This window comes from Lepidothrix coronata, unplaced genomic scaffold (assembly GCF_001604755.1).
Source record: "Lepidothrix coronata isolate B3197 unplaced genomic scaffold, Lepidothrix_coronata-1.0 Scaffold41, whole genome shotgun sequence".
Taxonomy (NCBI): Eukaryota; Metazoa; Chordata; class Aves; order Passeriformes; family Pipridae; genus Lepidothrix; species Lepidothrix coronata.
This window is the reverse complement of record NW_016690221.1, coordinates 1,074,154-1,096,882: the sequence shown is the minus strand read 5'-3', so window position 1 is coordinate 1,096,882 and position 22,729 is coordinate 1,074,154. Positions and strand designations below refer to the sequence as shown.

Below are 22,729 nucleotides of genomic sequence, written 5' to 3'. Positions count from 1 at the left end.
GTTGCATCAGGCAATGGCACAGCTGCAGAAAATCAAGCCAGCAATGTACTTGTGGGTCCAGGGAAAATGAGGGAAAATGGCAGGAAGACAATATGTGTCAGCCAAGATGGGAAGCATGGGAAGCAGCAAGAAGGTTCAGAGGGAAGAACTGCTAACAGCAGTGAGAGAATGAAGACCTTGCTGAAGCCAAAGGGAAGCTGCTGACTGATGGTCTCATGTGTGACTCACACCACATCTGCTTCAGCACTGAGATAAATGGCTGCATAATGCCTGCTGCACATACCATGGGCTTTTTCCAAGATACATCAAAAATGTCAGAAGCTCACTGATGGACAGAGTGAATGCAAGGGAAAGGACTGAGGTGCAGCAGTAAAGGAGTAATTCACCCGCTTGATTTAAAACCCTCAAAGCATTTTATATCAGTTTAATGGTACCTCACACCGTTACTGGGGTACCTACAGTACAGAATGAAGGTGTACCAGGCACAGAAACTGCCCCAGCTCTGCTCCCAGTCCAGCTCCCACTGACACAGCCCTTCCTGTGAAAGGTGGCTAAATTGGTTGGCCTTAAAAACAAACAGTCAAAATTCACCAAAATTTTTCTCTTCCAGGGATATTGGGGCTGTCCAGCCAAGTGAGTGATCTGCCTGCTTCCCTGGAAGGACTTCATTAAAGCATGTCCTTTGGTTGCAAAGCTGTTTAAATAACAGCTTGTTGTTTTGCCCATTCAGAATGATTTGTAGGTCTCCTGTGGAGCTGATATTCCTCATATTTGGCTTCAGATGAAGGGTGAATTTTTGCAGCCAGGCTGCAGAGAGTCAGCTATTTTTATACCATGCATAAGCAGAGAAATAATATACTTTTTCCTACATTAAGTGATGATCTCACATTTTTTTTCCCCCACACAAATTAAGATCAGATGAACTGTAAAACCTGTATCTCGGCATGCTAATAGCAAGTATTTGGTATTATGTTGACAAATAAGTTAAAAAAATTTACCAGGCTAATTATAAAGTTATAAACTACAGTGAACTTTTGGGCACGTTCTTGAGATACTTGACTTTAGTGAAGCTCAATAAAGATTACATTCAGACCTTGCTCCAGGGTACCTTTTCCTTCCACATGTTGGTGGGAAAGAGTATCTAAGGGAAAATTCCAGATTCCACTACAACTAAGTCTTCCAATGCCTTAACTTATGGAACAGACTATAGTTAGAGCTACAGTGAAATAAGTCCACAAGATGAATAATCTCCATGTAATCTGTACTGCATTCTGTAATATACTGCAAATATTGAAAACTTCAGGCATGCCAAAGGCATCTCAAGCACCTGAAACATGAACCATTCAAATCATTAATAAAACAACCTTTTTTCTCCATCTTGAATTAATACAGCACACTTAAAAAGGGGACTTGGAGGATGATATAGGAGAAGCTAAGGGAGACTAGAATAAACACTGCCTAAATCCTCAGCAGCCTAGAATATTATAAGGGAGAACCAGCTGAGGATGCCCTCAATGGAAAGCTGCCTTGCAAAGCTGTCCAGAAAGAGAGAGGCAAGTGACTGTCTGCCCAAAATCAGTTTTGAAAAACATAAAAATCTGAATAAAGTTCTAACAAAGATTAGATAATAAAACCAGATCTAATAAATATTCAAACCCCTCACATGTATTGCTTTCTTCTAAATTGCTTTGCTTTGGTTTTTTTCCTCCTTCTGCTTGGGACCTTGGGGGACTGTATTTGTATCTTCTGATGTTTCTGATACAAACACTGATGCCATTGACACCAACACGGTGTGGCATTGCTACAAACCTTTCAGAAAAGGAGTCAGTGCCATTTAGGGAACTGTGAGGCAGGAGAGGTCTCTCTCCTTCCTGCCACCGACTTCCCACTCACCAGCTGATCTGATTTCTATGCCAGGGGAAGTCCACAGGGCCGTGACCCCACACAAGTGGAAGCTGCAGCAGAAGGTGAAGCCGAGGGCGATGCCTCTCTCTCCCCTCATTGCTATGCTGAGATACAGAGCCCTGAGCCTGACAAAAACCACCTCCCTCCTCCACTTCTCCCCCCTGTTCTTCACAGCCATTCAAGCAGCTCTGCTCTATTTTGGCAGCTTTACAGAGCAGAAGGAGGGGCTCTGAGAGAAGGGGAAAGGACAGGGACAGACACAGGCAGCAAAACTGAAGCTGTACCGGTGTATGAACATAGAGCACTGTCTCCAATAGCACTGGTGCCATTTCAGTACTATCTCTATTCATGTACATTAAGAAGTCACTGTTGCAGGGGTATCACTATCATTCATCCCAGCTGAGCTATCAGAGACCCCTGAGTGTTTTGGACAAGATGTGGGATGAAGGACTGTAGCCTTGAGAAGTTTAAGCAAGTTAATCCTGCCGCCTTATAGAAGCTCCTCAACTGGAGCCAGACACAAGGACATCTGTGGCCCTTTCTGCCTTCTCCTTGTGACAGCAGGTTCCAGACATGTTTCCCTAGTGTGGAGACCCACCTGCAATGAGGGGCGTCCTCTTTGCACCGCCGGACTATGGAATCATTTCCTGGAGGCTCGGGAGTGGTCGACATGATGCTGTCATTGCGATTCCTCAGCGCTTGCTTTAAGCAAAACACCAAAAAGGTGTCAGCAAGGTTATCCGTCTGAAATGTGCTCTCATTTCTAACTCACAGCTGCATTAGCCTGTGGTCCTCCGCACACGACAGTAAGAAAAATTGATTCTGGCTGTGCAGAGTGCTGCATACAGGAGCATTCATATATTGCAGTGTCTCAGCACTGTGCACAGCTTGGGTGCTGGCACTGTACCTTTTCCTGGGACCACAGGGCTGCCTGATTTACTAAACCATTGTAACTTTACCCTTGATGTGTGCATGTGTTGCACAGCTGACATAAAGGATGAAGAGGATGCAAAGCAGAATGTATGCGTATTTATATATATATAAATAAGGAAGAAGAATACAGATCTCCATACATTAAATTATTAATCTCCCAGTACACTGAAAACTAAACTTTGAATTGTAGGAGAGGGAAGACAGTGTAAATCACCTAAACATCCAATAGATATTCCAAAGAATATTCCTAACCCTGCTAAGCTTATTAAAAGTGGCAGGGAGTTCTTTCCTGGCTATTCTTGAGCATAATTTTAATTTCCTGGGGGCAGCATTTTTCACGGTGTTCTAGAAAGATGTTTTGTTCTTTGTTATTAACACTCTGCGAGAGCACTCTCTCTATCTGGTTGTCCTGCTGTGTCAGTGCTCACATATGTATAATGGAATATCTACCTTGGGAGATTATGGGGATACAGCAAGCAGGGAAGAAATGGTTTGAGTATGGTATGCAGAAATTTCCAACTGTGATCTGCACCCCTTTTCTCACTCACTGATACTTATAGACAGGAAAGGCATTAGGGAACTCAAAAAATGCTGAAAATTTTCTTAAATAAGTTAAAAAGCAGCTTTGAAAGCAAATCTCTTTCTTCTAACAGTAAATGTGAAATGGCATAAGGAGACAGCGAGAGGTCATAAATACCTTTGAAACATCTTTAAATAAACATAAACCAATTCTGTTATTTTGGAAAAGGCTAATAACAGGTTCTAACAAAATGCTGGTAAAAGGATTAAGGGAGCCGCTGACAAGGGCCTTGAACGTGATCACAGCTGGGATGCTGGGGAGTGCTAATGCTAGGTTGTGAGAGCTCTGAGCTACAACAGGAGGAACAGTCTAGACAGGCCGGGGCACGTGGAGGCTCCTTACAATCTTGCTGACTTCACAGCTGCTGATGGAGACAGAAGAACTCGTGTCCGTGCGGCCGTTGCTGGCGTCGGCCCCGTCCTCGTCCTGCGTTCTCACTGCTGCTCTCGTGGGAGACAGGGAAACACAGACAGCACAGGAAACCAGGTCAGATCACTGCCCATGCAGAGTCTGTCACAGATGTGCAACAACACTTCGGTTATCTTCCCATTTGATCTTGTTTCCTTACCCTGTACTGGACACACTCTGTGCCCTGCAGCTCCGGTTCCCTTTCCTTTCCCATCAGCTCCCAACAATGCACACAAAGACCCAACACCCTGGACAGACTGTCTCTCAGCTCTGCCCTGTATGTTTTTAATAGATCTATGAATGCTGTCTGCAGATTGAAGAAGGATTGTTTCATCAGTTTGTGTTGTAACTTCATCTCCTGAATCTGGCAGTCTGCAATAAGGCTGACTCACTGATCATGCTTTTTTTCATAACAAAAAATTCACAGCATGGTCCAAGAAGCCTGAGATCCCTCAGCAGCTCCAGAAAAAACAGTGTCAATGTCTTTGTGGACTCCTTTCCTTCCTCACCACCTCTGATTTGTACTAGTGATGCTCATTGCCTGATACCAAATCTACTATTTAACATGGAATATCTTGGAGCAGAAACAGTGTTTCCCACCATATTTTGTAAAAAACAGGGATCCCACTGCCACACATAACAAGTGAAGGAAGTGCTGCCTACAATGGTGTTTGGTTTGAGAGCAGTTTTACATAAATAAGCGGAATTAGGAGTAGTTCAAACATGACTATACAGCAACAAACTTGGTAACTTGGCAGCTGGCTGGTGGGTGGGTCAATCACCCTCCCCCAGCCTTTGCAATGCTTTAGATTTAAAATTAATTCCCTTTTGCTGAAGGACAAAAGAACTCATTAGACAATGACTTGATGAGGGCCTTTTCAGCTTGAATGATTTTTCCAACAGCAAAGGGAGAATGGTATAATGACTTCTAGTACAGATGTTACACAAATGACTTTAAAATTTTTGTAAACTTAAAGGGAAAATCAAGTAAACAGAAAATCTAGGTAAGCTATGGGATGCAGTATTTTGTGTGTCTGTGGAGTTATCTTTATATGGAGAGGACATTCAGAGATAACAGTAGACTACTTTATATTATGACACTTGTAACTATGAGAGAAACTGCCTGTTTTACTGACTTGGACTTAGTTAAGACTTTCCCTGGTTGGCATATTTGTTAAAACAACTTAAAGAGATTAAGTGAATGAGACAAAGCAGTGGAAAAGGAATAAGGACATGGATGCTCTTTCTGACCTTGAAACTCTGATGTTTTGTTCATGCTGACAGGGGATTTAGCTCTTGGACTTATCTAAAAGAAAGAGGACAAAAATCAGCACAAATGCAGAATACTTGCCACACACTGTAAACCAGATATTTTCACCCTTTTTTTTTTCTTCGCTGTTATGCTGCAATATATTTGCCCTCCTTTAAACAACAGAACCCCAAATTCAGAAGATATTTAGCTATTTGAATGCCATGGCAGCCATCTAGGGTTGGCTACTTGACTGCTTTGGAAAGTCTGGCCCAAATGCCTTGCAATTTCCAGATTCTGCCGAGGGAACAAAGAGACAAAAGGTGAATTGGGTGCCTTGGGACTGGTTTCAGGCAGCTGTTAATACAACGGGCATCATTTTGGAGGGCGCAATGTGAAAAATGCAGCTCTGTTGCCATAAGTAATAATGACAGTCAGAGCTCAGAAAGGTTATGAAGGGCAGGAACAATTCAAACGCAGATAAAAGGAAAGGGAACCTCAAAACCCCGAATGTTAGATTTTATATTTTTTACAATTCATGAATGTAGCATTAGGTAATAGCTGTGTGAATGCAGCTAGTCAGGGAAATCACGAACCTAACCCATGCTGCCCCTTCTTCTTAGGGGAGAGGAAATTGCCATAATTTAATTCTAAATTAGACAGTTAATTTTGCTCTAGATTGTGTCCATTTCTTTCTATTTTTCCTTCCAGCTGATGTGAGCTTTTTCGCCAATGCTTCTTTTTTCTCCTTCAGTGTGTGTTGGACCTTGGGCATTATGTAATTTTTTTCCCACTAATGTTAAGGAGGCAAAGAATCAATTTATTGACAGTGTTCCAAGAACGTGAATGAACAGCAGAAGCAAGATGAAAACACAAAATGGCCTATGAAGCCTGATTATATCTGCTCCTCAAGATGCAAATCACCACAGTGCAAAAACCAACAGCTCACTATCAGACACGAAACAATTCTTATCTTTACACCACAGCCCTTTCAGAGGCGACCACAACATGTGTTATATCTGTTAGTTCTATCAGTATCAACATATCATTCCAGCCTCACATTCAGACACACCTGGATTCCCTTCAGATTCAGTCTTCTCTTGAGACGAGCTTGATCAGGTAAGAAGAATTTGTTGTCTTCTGGAGAGTCTTCAGAAGTGGAGGAGTCATCGGCTTCCTGACCGTTGGCTTTTGGGCTGGAATTCCCGAAGGTCTGGGAGATAATGGTAATGGGTAGATTCCGTGGCAAACTCTAAAGATCACAAGGAAACACTTTACTTCTGAGACCAGTTTGGTACAACTCATGACCTTTCTTTAGAGTAATCTGGCTGAACGTGTTGTGACTCCAGTGCCTCAGAAGCTCACGCAGAGCGCGGCGCCAGACCCAAATCAGTAATTTAGATTATTTGTGGGGATTCCTGTTCACTGGGGCATGTTCCTCAGAAGTATTTGTAGTTTCTATCCCAGTGTAGAAAATAATTGGTTTGTTGCATTTCATTCCCTTCCATTTAAAAATCAAGCTGTGAAATTCCAGCCTTTGGGAAACCACATCCATGACAGACAACCTGAACCACACTACAGAGAACAACTCACAACATTCACATTTAGTAGGAAGAGATTATTTTTTTCAGTTAATTCATGGAGAGAATTAAAAAAGCCCCCTCTCCCTTCCACACCAAAATGTTTGTAAAAGCAAGCCTTAACCAAAGAAATCACACCTGTGTTCCTCAGCCCTACCTGGTCGAGGAAGTTGTTGTCCTTGGAGAGCCGCCGGAGTTTGCACTCCAGGTTGACAATACACGCTTCCTTCCGAACCACCTCGATCCGGAGCTCGTCATTCCTCTCCTCCAGCTCTCGGATCTGCTTCCTGTACTTATCCTTCTCGATCAGACAGTGTGAGTACTGCGTCTGAGCCTCGTCGCGCGAGCGGAACGCCTGCGGTGGGGAGGAGAAACCTCTTCGGCACCTGGGCACCAGACACTTCTCCTGCTGGGTTTGTTTGTGAGGTGTTTGGAACAGGGACTTCAGAACTGGCACCCAGTCACCAATTAACACAGCAGTAAGGAGCTGGATGTGCCACAGCAGAACCATTAAAAATTATGATGATGAGGGTGGTTCATTTACAGCTCCCTCTTGGCTGGTGGGAAAATGCTCCAGAGTGCAAATGGGGTGACTTAACACTGACATAAAGCCTTGCAGTGGCTGTTGTTAAGACCTTGGTCCTGCCTGCCAGATGCTACACAGTGGAAACAACCAATATTATCCTATGCTTAATTACTGTAATGCAAATTCCAACAAGTAATTCTTTTAACTGCTTATTTTATAACGGTATTTTGGGCCCAATTACCCACAATTCCCCAAAGTGACACAGAAGAGATGGAGGCTTTCGCTACTGATTTCCCCCACTTTAACTGTTAGATACCTGGTCTCGCTCCTTTTCCACCTCTTCCAGCTGTATCATCACAGTGTTCATACGGTGCTTGTACATCTCACAGTCTTTTCCTAGTGTTGAGCACTTCAACTCCAAATCCTCTTTCTCCTCAAGGTACTGGAAATGACACACTGTTAACCACCACTGCTCTCAGAGGCCTTTTGGGCACCATCTCTCTCCCCTTCCGCTTCTCACCTTGTCTCTCAAGTCCTCCACGTGACGAATCTCCTCCTGGAGATTAAAAATCTTGTTGACCAGCTCATGACGATCTTCCAGTGCCTCCTTACGGTCGTGTTCCAGAATATCCAGAATGGCTTTGTCCGAATCCGGCAAACTCCGCTTGTCAGCCTGAGGAAAGACATTGCCATGAGCCAGGCCAGGGAAACAGAAGACACCATTGCAAGGAGAGAAGTAACAGGGACAGTAACAAGCAAGAGGAATAGAAAATGAACAAGGTATTGCAGTGGGAAAGGAGGAGAAGAGATAGACATCTGTTCATATTTTAAAACAGTGTCAGAAAAGATAAATAAAGGCTGTCTTGCTGTCAGAATAGTCTGATGATGGAATTGTTTTACTGGTCTATTGTACTGGCTATAATTTGATCCACATTGGATGCAGTGACAATTCTTCTCTCCAAGCCCTGCATTCAAAACTTTTTTCTATTAATCAGCTCTCACTGAGCACAAAAATCACCCTTTGCCTAAGAGCAGAGCCTAAGAAAACATTCAGGGGAATTTTTAAAGCATGCACAGCCTTTGCAGGGCTGTGCTCAGAAAATATTAAACATGGCTGGAGTGGCTTGTACCATTGTTTTATTTTCTATACTGTCCAGCAGTATTATTTCTTTCAGATTTAAAATTAACACGATCACCAGAACATGTTCTGACACATAAAGTGCCATCTAAAATTAACCATAAAAGGAAGATGAAAAAAGCATAAAATTGCCAGCACGGAATATGCATATTTATTTTTGAAATATCTAGATTAAACTGGAGATTTTAGAGACATTTTGGTTATCCAATATTTCTAAGCATACCTAAGGATTTCTAAAACAAACTGCTTAGAGTTTGTCTATACTTTTGTTTTGGAGTATTTCAATCCTATTTTCAGATATTTTATGATTATTTCTCTGTTCCTTTAAGTGCTATAAGACCATTTCAATTAATATAAGAGATTCCACATGGACCAGAACTCCCAGAACCTTCTACACCACACCCTTTTTCAACCTTTGAATTGGATTTGTGTTAGAACTAGGAATCACTAGGCACTGCTAGAGGCTACAGTCCTTTCTGAAAGACATTCTATTGATAATTTTTTGAGTGTCATGTTAAAATGCCACAAGCCTTGTCTAAAAAAGTGCTAAGTACTCTCACAGATAGCCAAATATTAGGGTAAGCTTTTCACAGAGGAGTTCTAAAGTTGCTGCATCACATTTTTCCCTGTGCAAGTTACAGCAGAGTTCTACAGGGCCCCCTGGTACCCGCTGAACACCCAAGCACAGAGACCTTTATCACCCTCTGCTTCATTAAGACTGGCACAGATATGACAATAGCCTAAAACAGGGTACACAGAGCCACTGGCAGAAATTTCTGGGCTGCATTTAGCACAGCTCTGTGGTGACAGGCTGGTACAAGGAACCACAGCAGGGCAAACCACAGAGCTGAATGCTCAGCAATTAAACAGCTGCACTCTGCACCTTGAAGGAACCAATGTCTCCTGTACAGCTTGATTTATTAGATGACAATTTTTTTGGAGCACTCCTCCTCCTGCATGGGTTTGTGCAAAGAGCACCACAGACAGCTGGGAGCTGTACAACCAACCTTCTGTTTATCCAAACTGCACTTATGTTTGTTGTAGCTTTGCAGGTGGAGGTTTCACCCAACACTTCCTGCACTATAACAGGAGTGTGTGTGAGTTTGAGGTGAGGAGCAGTAGCAGAGACCATGCCACTGCCTCCTGTCCATAGGTACCAGTTTCCCTGTTAGACACTCATCTCCCTGTCTCTTACTGAAAACACACAGGAGCTGTCACTGCTCTCCCAGACTCCTCCAGACATTTAGATCCCGAAGGGCAGCCTCCAAGGAAGGTTGTGAGGAGATGTGGGGGTGCCTGGACACAAAGACTGGTTGTAACCTGCTGAATCCATCCTCAGGGTAAGCAGGAGGGGCAAGCTGAAGCGTCAGGAATTTTAAACGTAGCAACCTCCTTTAATACCTGAATGATGGACTGTAACTCCTGGATTTTGGTCTTCATCATCTCATTTTCCCGCTCCAGCTCCAGAACCTGTTCCTTTTTGGGCCGGTTTTCAATGTCATTTTTCAGCTTCAAAGACTGGTTCCTCTCCAGCTTGCACTCCTCCTCCACCTTGTTCAAGCGATGCTTCAGCTGGTCAATCTGGAGCAGTGAAAAGGAGAAACAGGAAAGGAAGGGAAAAGATTGCTCCGATAACACTCTCACTTCCAGGTGAAAACATACTGTCATAGATGAAAAGATATCTTAAACTGTGAATGCTAACAAGGAGCAGACAATTGGGTGTATGGGAATGTGTGTTGAATGTCCACAACTGAACTGCTGAACTCTCAAAGCACAAACCTGCTACTTGCCAGCTACAGCTGGTATGGGCTGCTTGTGAATTTTTAGAACACCTGGACTAAAAAAAAAAAAAAAAAAGTGGCACATCCTCAATCCTCCAATGAATAAAGAGATATGAAACAGAACTAACACTTAGGAGGCTGACCACGCACTGAGCTTTTTGCACAGGAAAAACAAGAGCTTTGAGTTCTGGATAGGAAAGAAGGGTTCCCAAAAAATAAAAAGTGATGTCTTATGTAAAATATTTGATATCATGGGTTCAAAGTTAAAATGCAGCATCCACTATGGGTAGTTGTTTGCTCCATCTCATCTGTCACACACACACAAGCACGAATTCTATGGCACTTCAAGTGCTTCTCTGTATTTCCTAAATTACCTCAACCTGTTCCAATGCTCTATGTGAGACTTTTTGAATAGACCTCCAGCAAAACTGGACAACTGATAACAGTAATACCAAGATATTACTGAGCCTCAAAAGTAAAATTTTGTTTTTAGCAAACAATTATGTCTTTTAAATTTTATTTTTATTTCTGTTCTGCTCATCCATTGCAAGTATGTAAATTATCTGCTATTAATACACATCACTGCAGTTGGCATTTCTGTACAGTCATGCCTCTAATCATCTGGGTAAGCACAGCAGATGAGAGCTCTGCACCTTTCTCCTGTCAGAGAAGGTCTTGTTTTGTCAGATGCCACTGGCACCCTCCATTGCTGCTCCTGACTGAAGCCCCTCAGAGCATTTCTCTCACCTCTAACTGGAGGTCTCGGCTCCTTATCACGGCCATGCTCTTCTCGTCACTCAGCTGGGCGTATCTCATGGCCAGATTGTAGTTCTCATCCTTCACCTTCACCAGCTCGTCGTTGTAGTTGTTCCTCTCCTCCTTCATCTTGTTGTACCTCTCCTGGAAGGTCAGCAGCTCTATCTTGTTCAGCTTGAGCTGCTTTCGCTCGTCCTCCAGCTGCCGAGACTTGGCCAGGAGTTCGCAGCGCTGCACGTCCTTCGTCTTCACTTGCTGCTGGAGCTTAATGATCTCATTCATTAGGAAATGGGTAAGGCCTTCGTGTCCCTCCTCCACTGAAAGTGTTTGAACAGCTTGTCAATGTCTAGTAAAGCATCTTATTTAAGTTATTTTATTAATAAGGTAATAAGTAGGATCAGCAGGACTGAGAAACAAACGGCCCAGAGTATGCACAGAGGGGCAGAATTTGCACAAATTCATACACATTTGTATATCTAACTGGGAACAGTACAAATGTTCCACAGCACACTGCTATCAGAATCACAATATAGGCACATACGGCTTGTCTGGATAGAAGATGAAGCCTTTACATTTGTCCTGTTTTGACTGAGCCTGTGGAAACAGCACAAACATTGTAAAATGAATCTATACAAGTACAATTAATGTGAATGCCTCAAATGTGCTGTCCACAGTTCCAGTGTTCCTTCCTCTTGGGATTTCTGGTAATGCCTGTCATTCATTTTGAAGCTCTTCAGCTCTTTTCAAACAGCTGATATGTCCCTTCTCTTTATATATTACCTGTTGCTATCATGTTTTGCTTTGAAGGGGATTGAAAAACTGCAGAATGCTACAACAAGATTAGCTTTTATTTCCATTTCCTGCCTGAAAAAAACAAACTCAGTTTCCAAAACAGTCTTTATTTCAACAGGCTCCTCCGTGATTGATTCTACTCACCAACAATAGTGGAAAATCTCCGTGTGGGTTCTTTCCCTGTTACCAGTTTGTAGAGCTCAGGGTAGTAGAACTCCAGGCTCTCTAAGAAAACCACGTAGCCCCTTTGGCCCTTGGTGTGGAGGATGTCCAGCAGTCGACCTAAGGACAGACAGAGAGGTGACACATCAGCACCATCAGCAAGCACCATATCCCTGAAGTCAACTCTGCTTAAGGTTCATCTCTGCCACAGCAATGGGCTGAGCAAAATCTGGCTGATTAACTGAGTTCAGCTGAACTCATAAAGCAATGGCTCCAATTCCTTATGTTTGTGGTGATGGTTATTCTGAAGGAGTGCTGGCAAACTGGTCTCTGGAACAGAGATTTTAAAAGACTCATTATTCAGTAGAGCCTTTACAGGCAAGGATGGCAAGTCCTTCAAATCACGAGGTACAGCAAGACAGCTGGAGAGCTACTCCTGGAATGGCACTGGCTGCTGCTCTGTATTAACTGAAATATTTGCCAAGGCTTTGATGGGAACATGAACCCCAAGAGCTCCAGTCTGCACAGCACTGCAAAGAGTCTTTGTTATCAAAATAGCAGCAGCAGAATCCCTCCCTATATTAAATCTTCCACAAATGAGATATAGGGTTTCCATTTGATAATCTGTAACTGGATAGAGGCTCCCTCCAGGCTTAGCAAAGCAATGCCGTTCGCAAAGGGATGCAGATGCAGCCATTCACCAAATAATTACCTGCTCTGTTAATTTTGGAGGGCAGCATAAGTGAGTTGAGCACCTCATCCTCGTCCTGCTCGTCGATGACCTTGCACTGCCGCAGGTAGGGGGTCAGTTTGGCCGGGTTGATGTACCGGCTCAGCATGTGCCGGTTGCATTCCACGTTCTCCCACAAAGCCTCCTCCTCATCTTTCAGTGTCTCCAGGCAGTCATCCATCTCTGGCTCTCCTCCTTAACAAGGGAAACAATTGGCAAATGAACACCAAACAGGACAGCTTCAACCCCGGCACTTTTTTTGTGCTTCCATGTCCTGTAGGATGAGCTTGGAACCATTCCTGACTAATACTGAAACTGTTTGAAGTGCAGCCTGTCCACAGCTCGTCTGGGGAGTGGCAGTTCACAGAAGTGCTGTCTCCAGTCTATGAACTATTGCTCCTCGCTCTCCAGTGATGGAGCTGCACTCAGCCAACCCCATGAAGGTCTCTGCAAGTCAGAGAATCCCTCTGCTCAACAGGAGCAGTGGCAAAGGGCACCGTGCAAGGCAGGAAGGGAATGAACCTGCAGAGCTCTGAGCAGAGACAAATACTTGCTGCAGGCAAGGAAGGCTTTCATCCTCCCCTCCTTTGCTCCTCCCAACTGTACCCATGTGAACCTGCATATATGTGATGAGCCAACACCTGTAAATGGCTGCACACAAGGAGAGTTAACTCATGAGTAGGCAGCTCTGCAGCCAGGTTGGGATGGTCTGAGGGGTGTGAGTGCAAGCACCTGTGAGCTCAGACCTTGCCTTTCCCCCGTGAGTGGGTAGGTATGAGCACTGCATCACTGCAGGCTGAAAATGTTCTTGACTCATGCAAATGTTGTCACATGATTTCTGAGTGCTTGATAAGCAATTTCCTGCCAACTCCTAATTTGTACCCACCTCATCAGAGAAGGTTACAAGGCAGCCAACACTGAGGCAAGAGAACTTGTACTGAAGTTAAAACTAAAGAAACTTTGCAAAAAAAAAAAAAAAACAACACAAAAACTTTCCTCCTTTATTCTGTAACAAACGTTAACCTTTAAACAAATCCTATTTTTGCATTCTAACTTTCACAGGATCTTGTGATCCAGGTGGCACACGAAACACAAGCTTCCATTTCAAGTTATCTTACCCCATCAGAGACTGTGGTGAAACAAGAACGTGCAGTTCTTGGGTCATAGGAGACGAGAGCTGTGCTTTATGAGGCTTTGCTGGTAATCAGTAACTAAAGACCTCAAAAGCAACATGTTTTTCTCAGCTTCCAGCTTCAGGAACTGCACAGCAGCCTGTGTTACACTGAGCATCCCTGGGCAAAACCAGCTTGTAAACTGTAAAGCCAAGGGCTCATTTTGAAAACTAAAGCCAAAAGTGCTAATCTGCTAAATAGTGTGTTTGTCAGTGTTCTTGCATGATGAACTATAGAATATTCCTACCAAAAAAAAAATAAAATAAAGCACGTTCTCTTCTTGATGCTTTTAAAAGCTTCCCCAATTTGTCAAAAATCATAGTCTGGGTTTCAGTATCCCTATGAGAAAAGTTTGGATGGGTTCTTCATAGTATGGACAGCTAGAGGAGAATTGCCAGGAGCTCTGCTCTTCTCCTGTACTCCAGCAGCTTTCCCAGAGTTCTTTCCATTGCAGTTTCACATTTTGGGAACCACTTATTCTGCATTTGCTCTGTAGATTCATTACTCCAGTGGCTGTTATTAAATGTTCTGGGAGAGACAATGGTCCTCAGAGGGTGAAGAAGACCAGGGCTGCTCAGTGGGATCCAGAATCATGGGGGCATGGCTGTAGCTGTGGGAAAAACCTCCCTGTCTTATGAACTCCACACAAGCTGCATGAAATTCTCACTGAAAGCCACAGTATTTGTGCAGGGTAAAGATGACACTGCAGGAACAATCATAATAAAGGTAAAACAACAGAGAAAAAGCTTTCTAAAGCTGGTAGCAGTGGGAGGAATGCTGAAGGTGAAAGAGCCTCATCTGAAGTCCACACACATTCTCATGAACCTCACTCTCCACCACTTATTCTGGAAGTAACTATTTCACTTCAAAGGTGAATTTAACAAACACCACATAATTGGAGAAGGTGAACTTTTGGGAGTAGAAGGCAGTGAAGCAGAAGGTCACACAGTACCTCAGTCATCTCACAGCCACAGCCACCTTCTGCAGCTAAAAAAAGGAGTGTGGCAGGCCCTTTAATTCTGGAGTGCTGCGGGGAGCTCACAGATGGACCTCAGAGTGCAAAGGAAGCACTTGCCTGAATTCCATAAAATGCAAGATATCCTGTAATCTGCTGCACTGAACCAGAAATTATTGCACACTGTCAGCAGTTCCCTCAGGACATTAGTAAGGGATTTCTCCATTAAATGATTCCAAGAAGAGTTCACTCATCAGCGTAATTCTCAACATGAACACGCTTTTTTTTTTTACCTGGCATTAAAAATACCTTTATCAAATAGTCCCTCGTGTATGGGCATAATACATCCATACTGTTATTTTGGGGACATAATGTTTAATGGGAAAGTAATAAGTATATTGCATGAGTGGCTAAGAATTCTAAAAGGAGATTTCTGGTAGCAAACCCCTGTTAAACACAGTCTATTATCAGGAGCAAGTCCCGAGAAATGACATTTAGTGGAGTGGTCCTTCACTGCCCTGTAGGAATGTCAGAATCTTCCTTTTACTTTCTTCTCTGGAATTCCACCTTGGAAATGCCAGAAGGACAGCTGAGCTCTGTCCTAACTCCCTGTGCAGTTCATCCCCTGCCAGGGAGGTGTAAGAGGGATCACTCCTCTCTCTCCTAGAGCTTCAGGCATTGCCTTTGTTGTGTTTCTTTGGCCAGGCTGGTGCACAACCCCCACATAACTCCACTGTCCTGTGGAGCCACTCCAGAGAAAATAGCCATGGACAGCTGATATTAGTGCAGCACCCCTCCTAATGAGCAAATAGTTATTTGATTTAGTATTTAATATAATACTGAATAGGAAACAAAATGTTTGCTATTGGTGGGAATTTTGGTGTGCTGGTCAAAAACCTGCATGTAACAACTAAAACTCAGTGGGAAACCAATAAAGGTTTTGTATTACTGGCTTTAATTTCAAAAGTTTTTCAGCAGCACATGCATTTTCTAGGCATTTAAAGGCCCTTATTCCCTTATTCTGTCCTTTGTTCATATGATGATATTGCAGAAAACTTGTTTTCATTTATAAAATTAAAGATGACAGATTTAATTTTTTTTTCAAATGTGTAATCCCTTATTTAACCTGATTTTTATCATCATTGTCTACTTTCTGATTCCAACACCTCTTGAGCTGTAACCTAACACATTCAGGAGTTGTGATATGTCACAGAAATACTATGGCATCCATTACAAATCACAGGTGTGAAGTCACAGACTTGGACTGACTTCAACAGGCATTAACCAAAAAGAAATCAGAATCACCACAGCAGTTAAAAAATTGTTCTCCTGCTGCTCCTTTTGGTAGTTAGTACACAAAATTGCTTTTAACTGCAGGAGAGCTTAATCCAGTAATAATCTCAGCTAGTTCCATCTATTTCAAAGGTCTCTGTAGACACAGACAAAAGAGAGAATCCCTTTTTACATTAAAAGGAACACTCTGCTTCCTTGTCTCCTTTTCTCTCCAAGGGACTATCCCTCTCCTGTTACACACAAATGAATTGTTCTATGTGTTTGCTATTTTTTTCTGTTATATTTTTCAGCAGAACAAATCACCTTGCAGTTGAAGCTGCTCCCTGTTCTCACTCAGACTCCACACTCTCATATGTCAGTGACACTCTCTGCTGATCAAGGGAATAAAGCCTGCAGGCTTCAGACCCAGGGGTTCTATAAAGTCCTCATCATCAGGTCACATCCAAAGCTTCTTTTTTTTTTTTTTTCATGATTCGTTTCGTGATGGTGCAAAAATTAACCCTTCAGCTGTTTAATTATTTGCATCCCCGTGCTCTGAATTCCTGTCAGCCTGTCAATACTGAGGAATCCCCGTGCTGCAGATGCAGGTTGCAGCTCGGGTTTCTGATTTCCTGCTATCTCCTTTGTGGAATATGAAAAAAGAAAAAGGGTTTTGTCCTCGTGCTGAGAAGCAGGAGGAAGTTTACTTTGGAACAGGTAATCAATTGGAGAGTTTTGGACTTCTGCGTTTGTCACAGATGTTCCCAGACTGGCAGAATTTAAAAAGTAACCACAGCACACAAAATGTTTTGCAAATTATACATTAATAAGAACAGAAGTTTATGGTAAATACTAAATATATATATATAAACTAGAAAGAATGACATATAAATCATCACACTTTAAACCAAAAATAAAGATGCAAATAGCACTCCAAACCTGTGTATATAATTATCCTCAGCATTTTGAGGGTGTTGTATTACACCCTCTCCCCCTGCACATCTCTAGATTCCATGGGGCAATGCCCTTTCTCCCTCAAGTTTGTACAGCACCTCACATGACAAAGTATAACAATTGGGTGATTTTCTCAAAAGCTGCTTGTGTGGATGTGTGCAGATTTGCAGCATCAGAGAACCACAAAACCACAAAGGGATTTAGAGCTATTTTTACTTTTAGAGGAAAGTCACAGTTTAAAGTGTGATAAGGAAATTATTTTCCTTTGCTTCAGGACAGGAGAGCTCTGTGTGCCCTGTGGGCTTTCCAAAATGCTGAATACCAGCAGCTTCCAATTATTTTGGTGGCACTGCTGGATGTTCTGTGGTACTGAAAACCACTTTTAAAAGGCTTAAACATTGATAAAAAAGACTAAATTTGCTTACCTATACTTGTAATTTTTTTCAATGCAGGTGTCTACACCTGGGCTCCCAAAGGAGAGGAGACAGTGTCTTCACCTGCCTTTAGGAATTTGCACTTTGTATTCATTCTTTCTACCTCAGTGTCCCCACCTGAAAACAAGGCTGGTAATAGGTATGTTTGTGACAAGGTAGGACTTGCAAATTAGTGATTGCAAAGCACATGGAACCACCAAGATGGGAAGGCCCTAGAAAAACATTTATTATTAGTGAAATTTTATTAGTTTATACTTTGCAGGCCCCAGAACATTTTCTGAAGCCACAGCACTGCTGGATGAGCTGGGCTGTATTTCTGTTTTGGGTCACAGTGTATATGGAAAGAACCATTCTGTCTATCTCAGAACCCCTTTTTTATAGAAAATATTCAACCAGCTTACTTATTTCAACAAAATACATAAAAGAAAAAATATAGAATAAGAGATACCAAAGTAATAGAAGAGCAGGAGGCTTTAAACACGAAATAGGATTATTTTTGCACAAAAGCATCCTATTCAATTCCATTGAGTCAATCTTCCTGTTACACACAGCCTACAAAAGAAACCCCCAACACCAGCAGAGCTGCAAGGCTTCAGTGAGGTGAAGCCAGATGAGAGCCACAGTAATGAACAGTACTCCCATTTTTTGAACACAAGAGAGATAGAAGTAACCAAAACCAACTCTCTTAACTGGTTCAGGGAGCTCTGGAGGCATATTCATCTGGCTTCAGAGGACAGAAGGAAAATTCCCTTTATTTTCATAACTATAAGCTCAACAACCGAGAGAAAAAAAAAAGAGAAGAATTTTATCATGTTACTCTCATTCAGTATCTCTGCTCTCTGATGAAAAAAAGGAAGCAATGGAATAAATCAGAGATTTGTGTCTAATCAACTATTCCTGTCCTAACAGAAGGAGGCCAGAAGAATTAATGCTCTAGGAACTCTCTTTAATTATCTCTTTCTTTGTCTTTATTTACTTTCCTAGGAACAGATCCATATAAAACTCTGTCTCAGAAAAATAAAGGAAAGGGTAACACATACATAAAGCAGGGATCAGTTATTAGTATTGTTAGTCAGGACACCCAACAGTTTGCTCAGTATCACCTAAACCAGAAAACACTGTGTGCAACAAAGACAGACAAGTTCTCAATATTGCAGGCTAATACTGCCTAAGAGCTGAACAATCCTGGCACTGAATTCCACACTGACTACATTGAGCTTTTGCCTGTTCCGAAATTGCAAATTAAATTCTTTACAATACCTATGACTTTCTGCAGGAAAAAACTATTTACACATCAATAATGCTGTTCTTCCCAACGAAACATCGTTGAAAAGACCCTAATCAGTGCAGTAAAACTTATTAGGACTCTGTAATGATTTCTATTCATAAAAGACTGAGATCTGTGCTTTCCCATTTTGCACTCCACCTGCTGAGAGTGTCTAGTCTACATCTTCCTCAAGTCTGGCAGCTTCAGAGCCTCAGAGTTCCTATCATCTGATCTGGGAGGAAGGAAATGACTCATTTTGCCTCAATGGTGAACCCACAGCAGGTTGTGCTGCCTCCAACATGCAGCACTCAATCAGGTATGGTTGTAGAACACTTATTATCAACAATAAACAAAGAGGATGGAAAAATACTCCTCTACAAATATGGTTAAATGATGTTTTGACAACTGTCACTTTTCTGTGTGTCATTATTTCCTACATACAGTGAAGCTGTTTTACCTCCAGCAATAACACTGTCTAAGCACTACTGATAGAGGAGCAATTTTGGGGGGTGGATCCATCTCACCAGTTTGAATTAGGCAGGTGTTTTAATTTAGAAACCTAGTTCCTCTCTAGTGAATGCCAAATGCTCTGTTCAAAACATCCTTCCATCATTTTATACTCCCACCTTGGAATGCCCTCTGAAGATTGGTTTCAAGCCTCTCCTGGTCACTGGGTTCCTCCAGGGCCCATGGAGAGAGATTTGTCCCTTCTGATGTCAATATCTACACTGGTGATTAGATGGAAATTACTCTGTTCTCACATATTGTTTGAGAATCTGACTCCCAGGTTTCAGAAACTGCCAGTGATACCATTTCAGTGACAATACACGTAAAATTAAATGAGAAATGAGAGAGATGAGCAATGAGAGGTGGAGAAAAAAAGTGAAGAGGGAAGAAAAAGACAAGATTGGAGGATGAAAAATGATGAGGTCAAGGGGAAAGGAAAGATAAAAAGGTAGCAGGAAAAGAAAAATAAAGTTAGAAAGAGGGGGACTCAGAATGAAAGTGAGGAACACAAGTGAGACAGAGATGGGAACAGGAAAGGCTTAGTAAAGGCAAAGGCAAGGAACGTGGGGTGTAAAGCAAATGAAGGAATAAGTAGGGAAGGACCTGCCACACATTAGAAATCAGTGTTACTTCTGAGCATGCAAATCAAGATAATGGAAAAATAATTTAAAAAAATAATTTACCACAGGACTTCAGTGCATCTGTTTTAAAGGATTTGCAAAGCAGCAGTGGAGAGTGAGCACCTGACATTTAACAAATGCTGTAATCTGCACATGCTCCATCCTGCTCTGCATGATGAGGAGGGCAACAGCAATTGCTGTGCTGACAGTGGACAAATATGTTTATAGAGCTGGCCCTCTGTTCTGGAGCATCAGCTACTGACACAAGCACTTCCTTCCAACTAATGTGTGCTGAAAGCCAAGATCTGAGGAAGAAGCTGCCATCCTCAGGCTGCAGAGGGCTCATGACAGTGCTGGCCCAACAAACGCCTCAGGAGCCATTACCAGGTCCCAGGTTCATTTTTCCTTGAGACTGACTCAGTCTGTTTTTACAACTGATAATGAGATTCTCACCAGCTCAGGAGGAGGAGGAAGAGGCACAGCTGGGGGCAAGCACACAGTCCTGGGTGCTTAGGAGGAACCCTGAATTAAAAATTCACATTGCCCAAAGATGAAAACAGCTTTGATGACCTCAGGTCCTGGTAAAATGTGTGCTTGCATTACAAACCCCAGCACATTCTGTGGTACAGAGAGCCAGTGTTGGGAGGGATTTCCACGGACTGAGCTACATAAGAACCTGGTGAGGACAAAGGTTCATTATTTGATATGTACCCTTGCACAGCCAGCCTGATTCTTATCGGTGTTATTAACACTTCACTTCTATTAACACAAGTAACATAAAACAGGAATAGAGAAAGGAGTGTAGCTCTACCAAACAAACTCCTACTTAGTCCGTTTCTTAAAAAAAGCTGCCACTTTCTGCAAACTCTTCTATTACACAAGTTAAAAAAAAATAACAAAAAATCCTCAGAGAAGAACATATTCCACACAGTCAGATAATGACTCTTTGCAGGTGATATTCTTGTCTCCAAACAGTCAAAGGATAACGCAGAACATGTTCCAGGAGAGGACTGCACTCTGGTTTAACAATCTCCAAATTCAGAAACAACTGACAGTAAATGTGTAGGCCATTCTTAAAACAGAAAAGGTCACACTCCAGTCTTGAATACTGCCAGATAATCTCACTGTGATTCACCATGGCCCAAGAAAGTTTGAAAATAATATTTCGTATAGCAAGCTTTATAACATGGCAGGAAATTAAGATAGAATCCTACATGAAGAATCATAGAATCTCCTGAATTGAAATGGACCCACAAGGATCATCGTGTCCAACTGCTGGCCCTGCACAGGACAACCCAAAGATCACACCATGTGCCTGAAATCATTGTCCAAATGCTTCTTGAAATCTGTCAGGGTGTGACCACTTCCCTTGGGAGCCTGTTCCAGTGCCCAACCACCCTCTGTCGAAGAGAACCTTTTCCTAATAGCCAGGTAAGCCTCCCCTGTCAGTGCTTCATGCTGTTAAAGAATCCTACAGTTAGTCAAAATACACAAAATATAACGAAAGAAGAAATAAGAAGCCAACTCTCATAACCTTCATATTAAGATCAACCTTAACAAACTACTCCAAACACATGAAAAACAACCCACATGCAAACTGTTCACTGACTTGTAAGAGCACTGATTGTGATGAGAATATGCTTCAGTTAAATATCTTAAATGCACTGTGCTAAGGTATAATTTTATGTAAAAGCACAGCTTCATGTACAGACAACAGATATGTCCACATTATTCCTTTTTGTGACCCGTTGGTAACTATTACTTTAAAACAGAGTCTAATTTCAAAGAACAGGCTGCTCTCTTGCACATGCAGCTCCACTGAAGCTTGAACAACAACAAACATACCAATATAACAAATACCTGTAGCCTTTCCACCTCAAAGTCACTGGAAGAAGTAAACTTCACTCCTAGTCACAGTCTGCCATGGTCCTTGATGCTCTACTCATTGACCAAATCCTTGCAGGTTTGCTTAAATCTTCATGAACATCTCAGCCAGCTGTGCTCAACACACACAGAGGAAAACTGGAGGCTGTTTGACAAGAAAAAGTCGACAAGAGATCACAGCAGCCTGGCCTAGGAAGGGCAAACCCTCACCAGGAATCAGAAGGAGCTCTGGAAATTAGAATTTTCCTTTCACATGGAAATGGTTGTACTTGTTTTACGAATAGGTTGTTCCCACCTATGCTTGCTGGTCACCTCTCTTCCCCTTGCTCTGTGTCCTCTCTCTTTCTGCACCAGTGTTGTGGGACTGTGTCACGTAGCCCCGGAAACACAACACCCACCATCCCCTCTCTCAAGCCTCCTGTCTATAAATAGCAGACAGAAAGGTTCTGGGGGCTGCCTTACTTCCCTTTTCTTCTGAACAGAGGGTGTGGGTAACTTTCAAACACGACACCCCCACAGAGGAAAGTCTTAGAGGAAGTGCTGTCCCAGCCACAGAGCTGCGTGCTCTGCATGGAGCAGGAAGGGCCTGAGGAGCTCCTCAAGCAGGTCCCTTTTTCCTGCAGGTAGCACAGTTGGGTTTTCTCAGCCATGCCATGTCACCAAAGAAACCTCACCATAAGGCTGCAATTAAGAGCAGGAAAGCAATCCCTGGAAAAGAGAGAGACAATTCCCTCTCCGTCCTGCAGGAAGGCTCCTGTAAGTCACTTCTGCAGCAATTTAAAGCAAAATTTTTCTGTTTTCACATTGTCTCTACATTATTTCTGCAGTGGTAATGTCTCCATGACCTTGTCTTGCTGTCTTGGGGAAGAGATAATACCAAATACTTGTCAATTCTATATTTTCTACCTTCAAAGCATTGCAAGGAGGAATTAAGCATCTTCTGTTGCTCTCTCCATAGCTAAGCCCTTTGCTCTGGTGATAGAGAATAAAATATTGTAAAGCTTTCATGTGGAAAATTTATCCCAGAAGAATTAACTAACCATGGGAAGAGACTAAACTCTGGTCTCATCAGGAAACTCTGTCGGTTCAGTTCATGGTTAATGTGTATTTTTTTGTAAAGACCA

General features: G+C 42.5%; 1 protein-coding gene across 6 annotated transcripts in view; it reads right to left on the bottom strand.

The window, feature by feature from the left end:
• The window catches only part of CARD11 (caspase recruitment domain family member 11), a 44,883-nt gene that overhangs the window by 11,436 nt on the left and 10,718 nt on the right, over positions 1-22,729 (bottom strand). For 3 of the 6 annotated variants that reach the window (XM_017813638.1, XM_017813639.1, XM_017813636.1), the window contains exons 2-12: positions 12,523-12,735; positions 11,793-11,930; positions 10,848-11,173; positions 9,721-9,900; positions 7,702-7,854; positions 7,498-7,623; positions 6,813-7,010; positions 6,148-6,327; positions 5,078-5,132; positions 3,761-3,858; positions 2,504-2,607 (exon numbers count right to left, since the gene is read on the bottom strand). In XM_017813638.1, coding sequence (XP_017669127.1) covers positions 2,504-2,607; positions 3,761-3,858; positions 5,078-5,132; positions 6,148-6,327; positions 6,813-7,010; positions 7,498-7,623; positions 7,702-7,854; positions 9,721-9,900; positions 10,848-11,173; positions 11,793-11,930; positions 12,523-12,735 — 1,771 coding nt within the window. Of the gene's footprint in view, positions 1-2,503; positions 2,608-3,760; positions 3,859-5,077; positions 5,133-6,147; positions 6,328-6,812; positions 7,011-7,497; positions 7,624-7,701; positions 7,855-9,720; positions 9,901-10,847; positions 11,174-11,792; positions 11,931-12,522; positions 12,736-13,181; positions 13,244-21,581; positions 21,686-22,729 lie in introns of those variants that run through there. The other 3 variants (XM_017813640.1, XM_017813641.1, XM_017813642.1) reach the window with 3 other exon arrangements.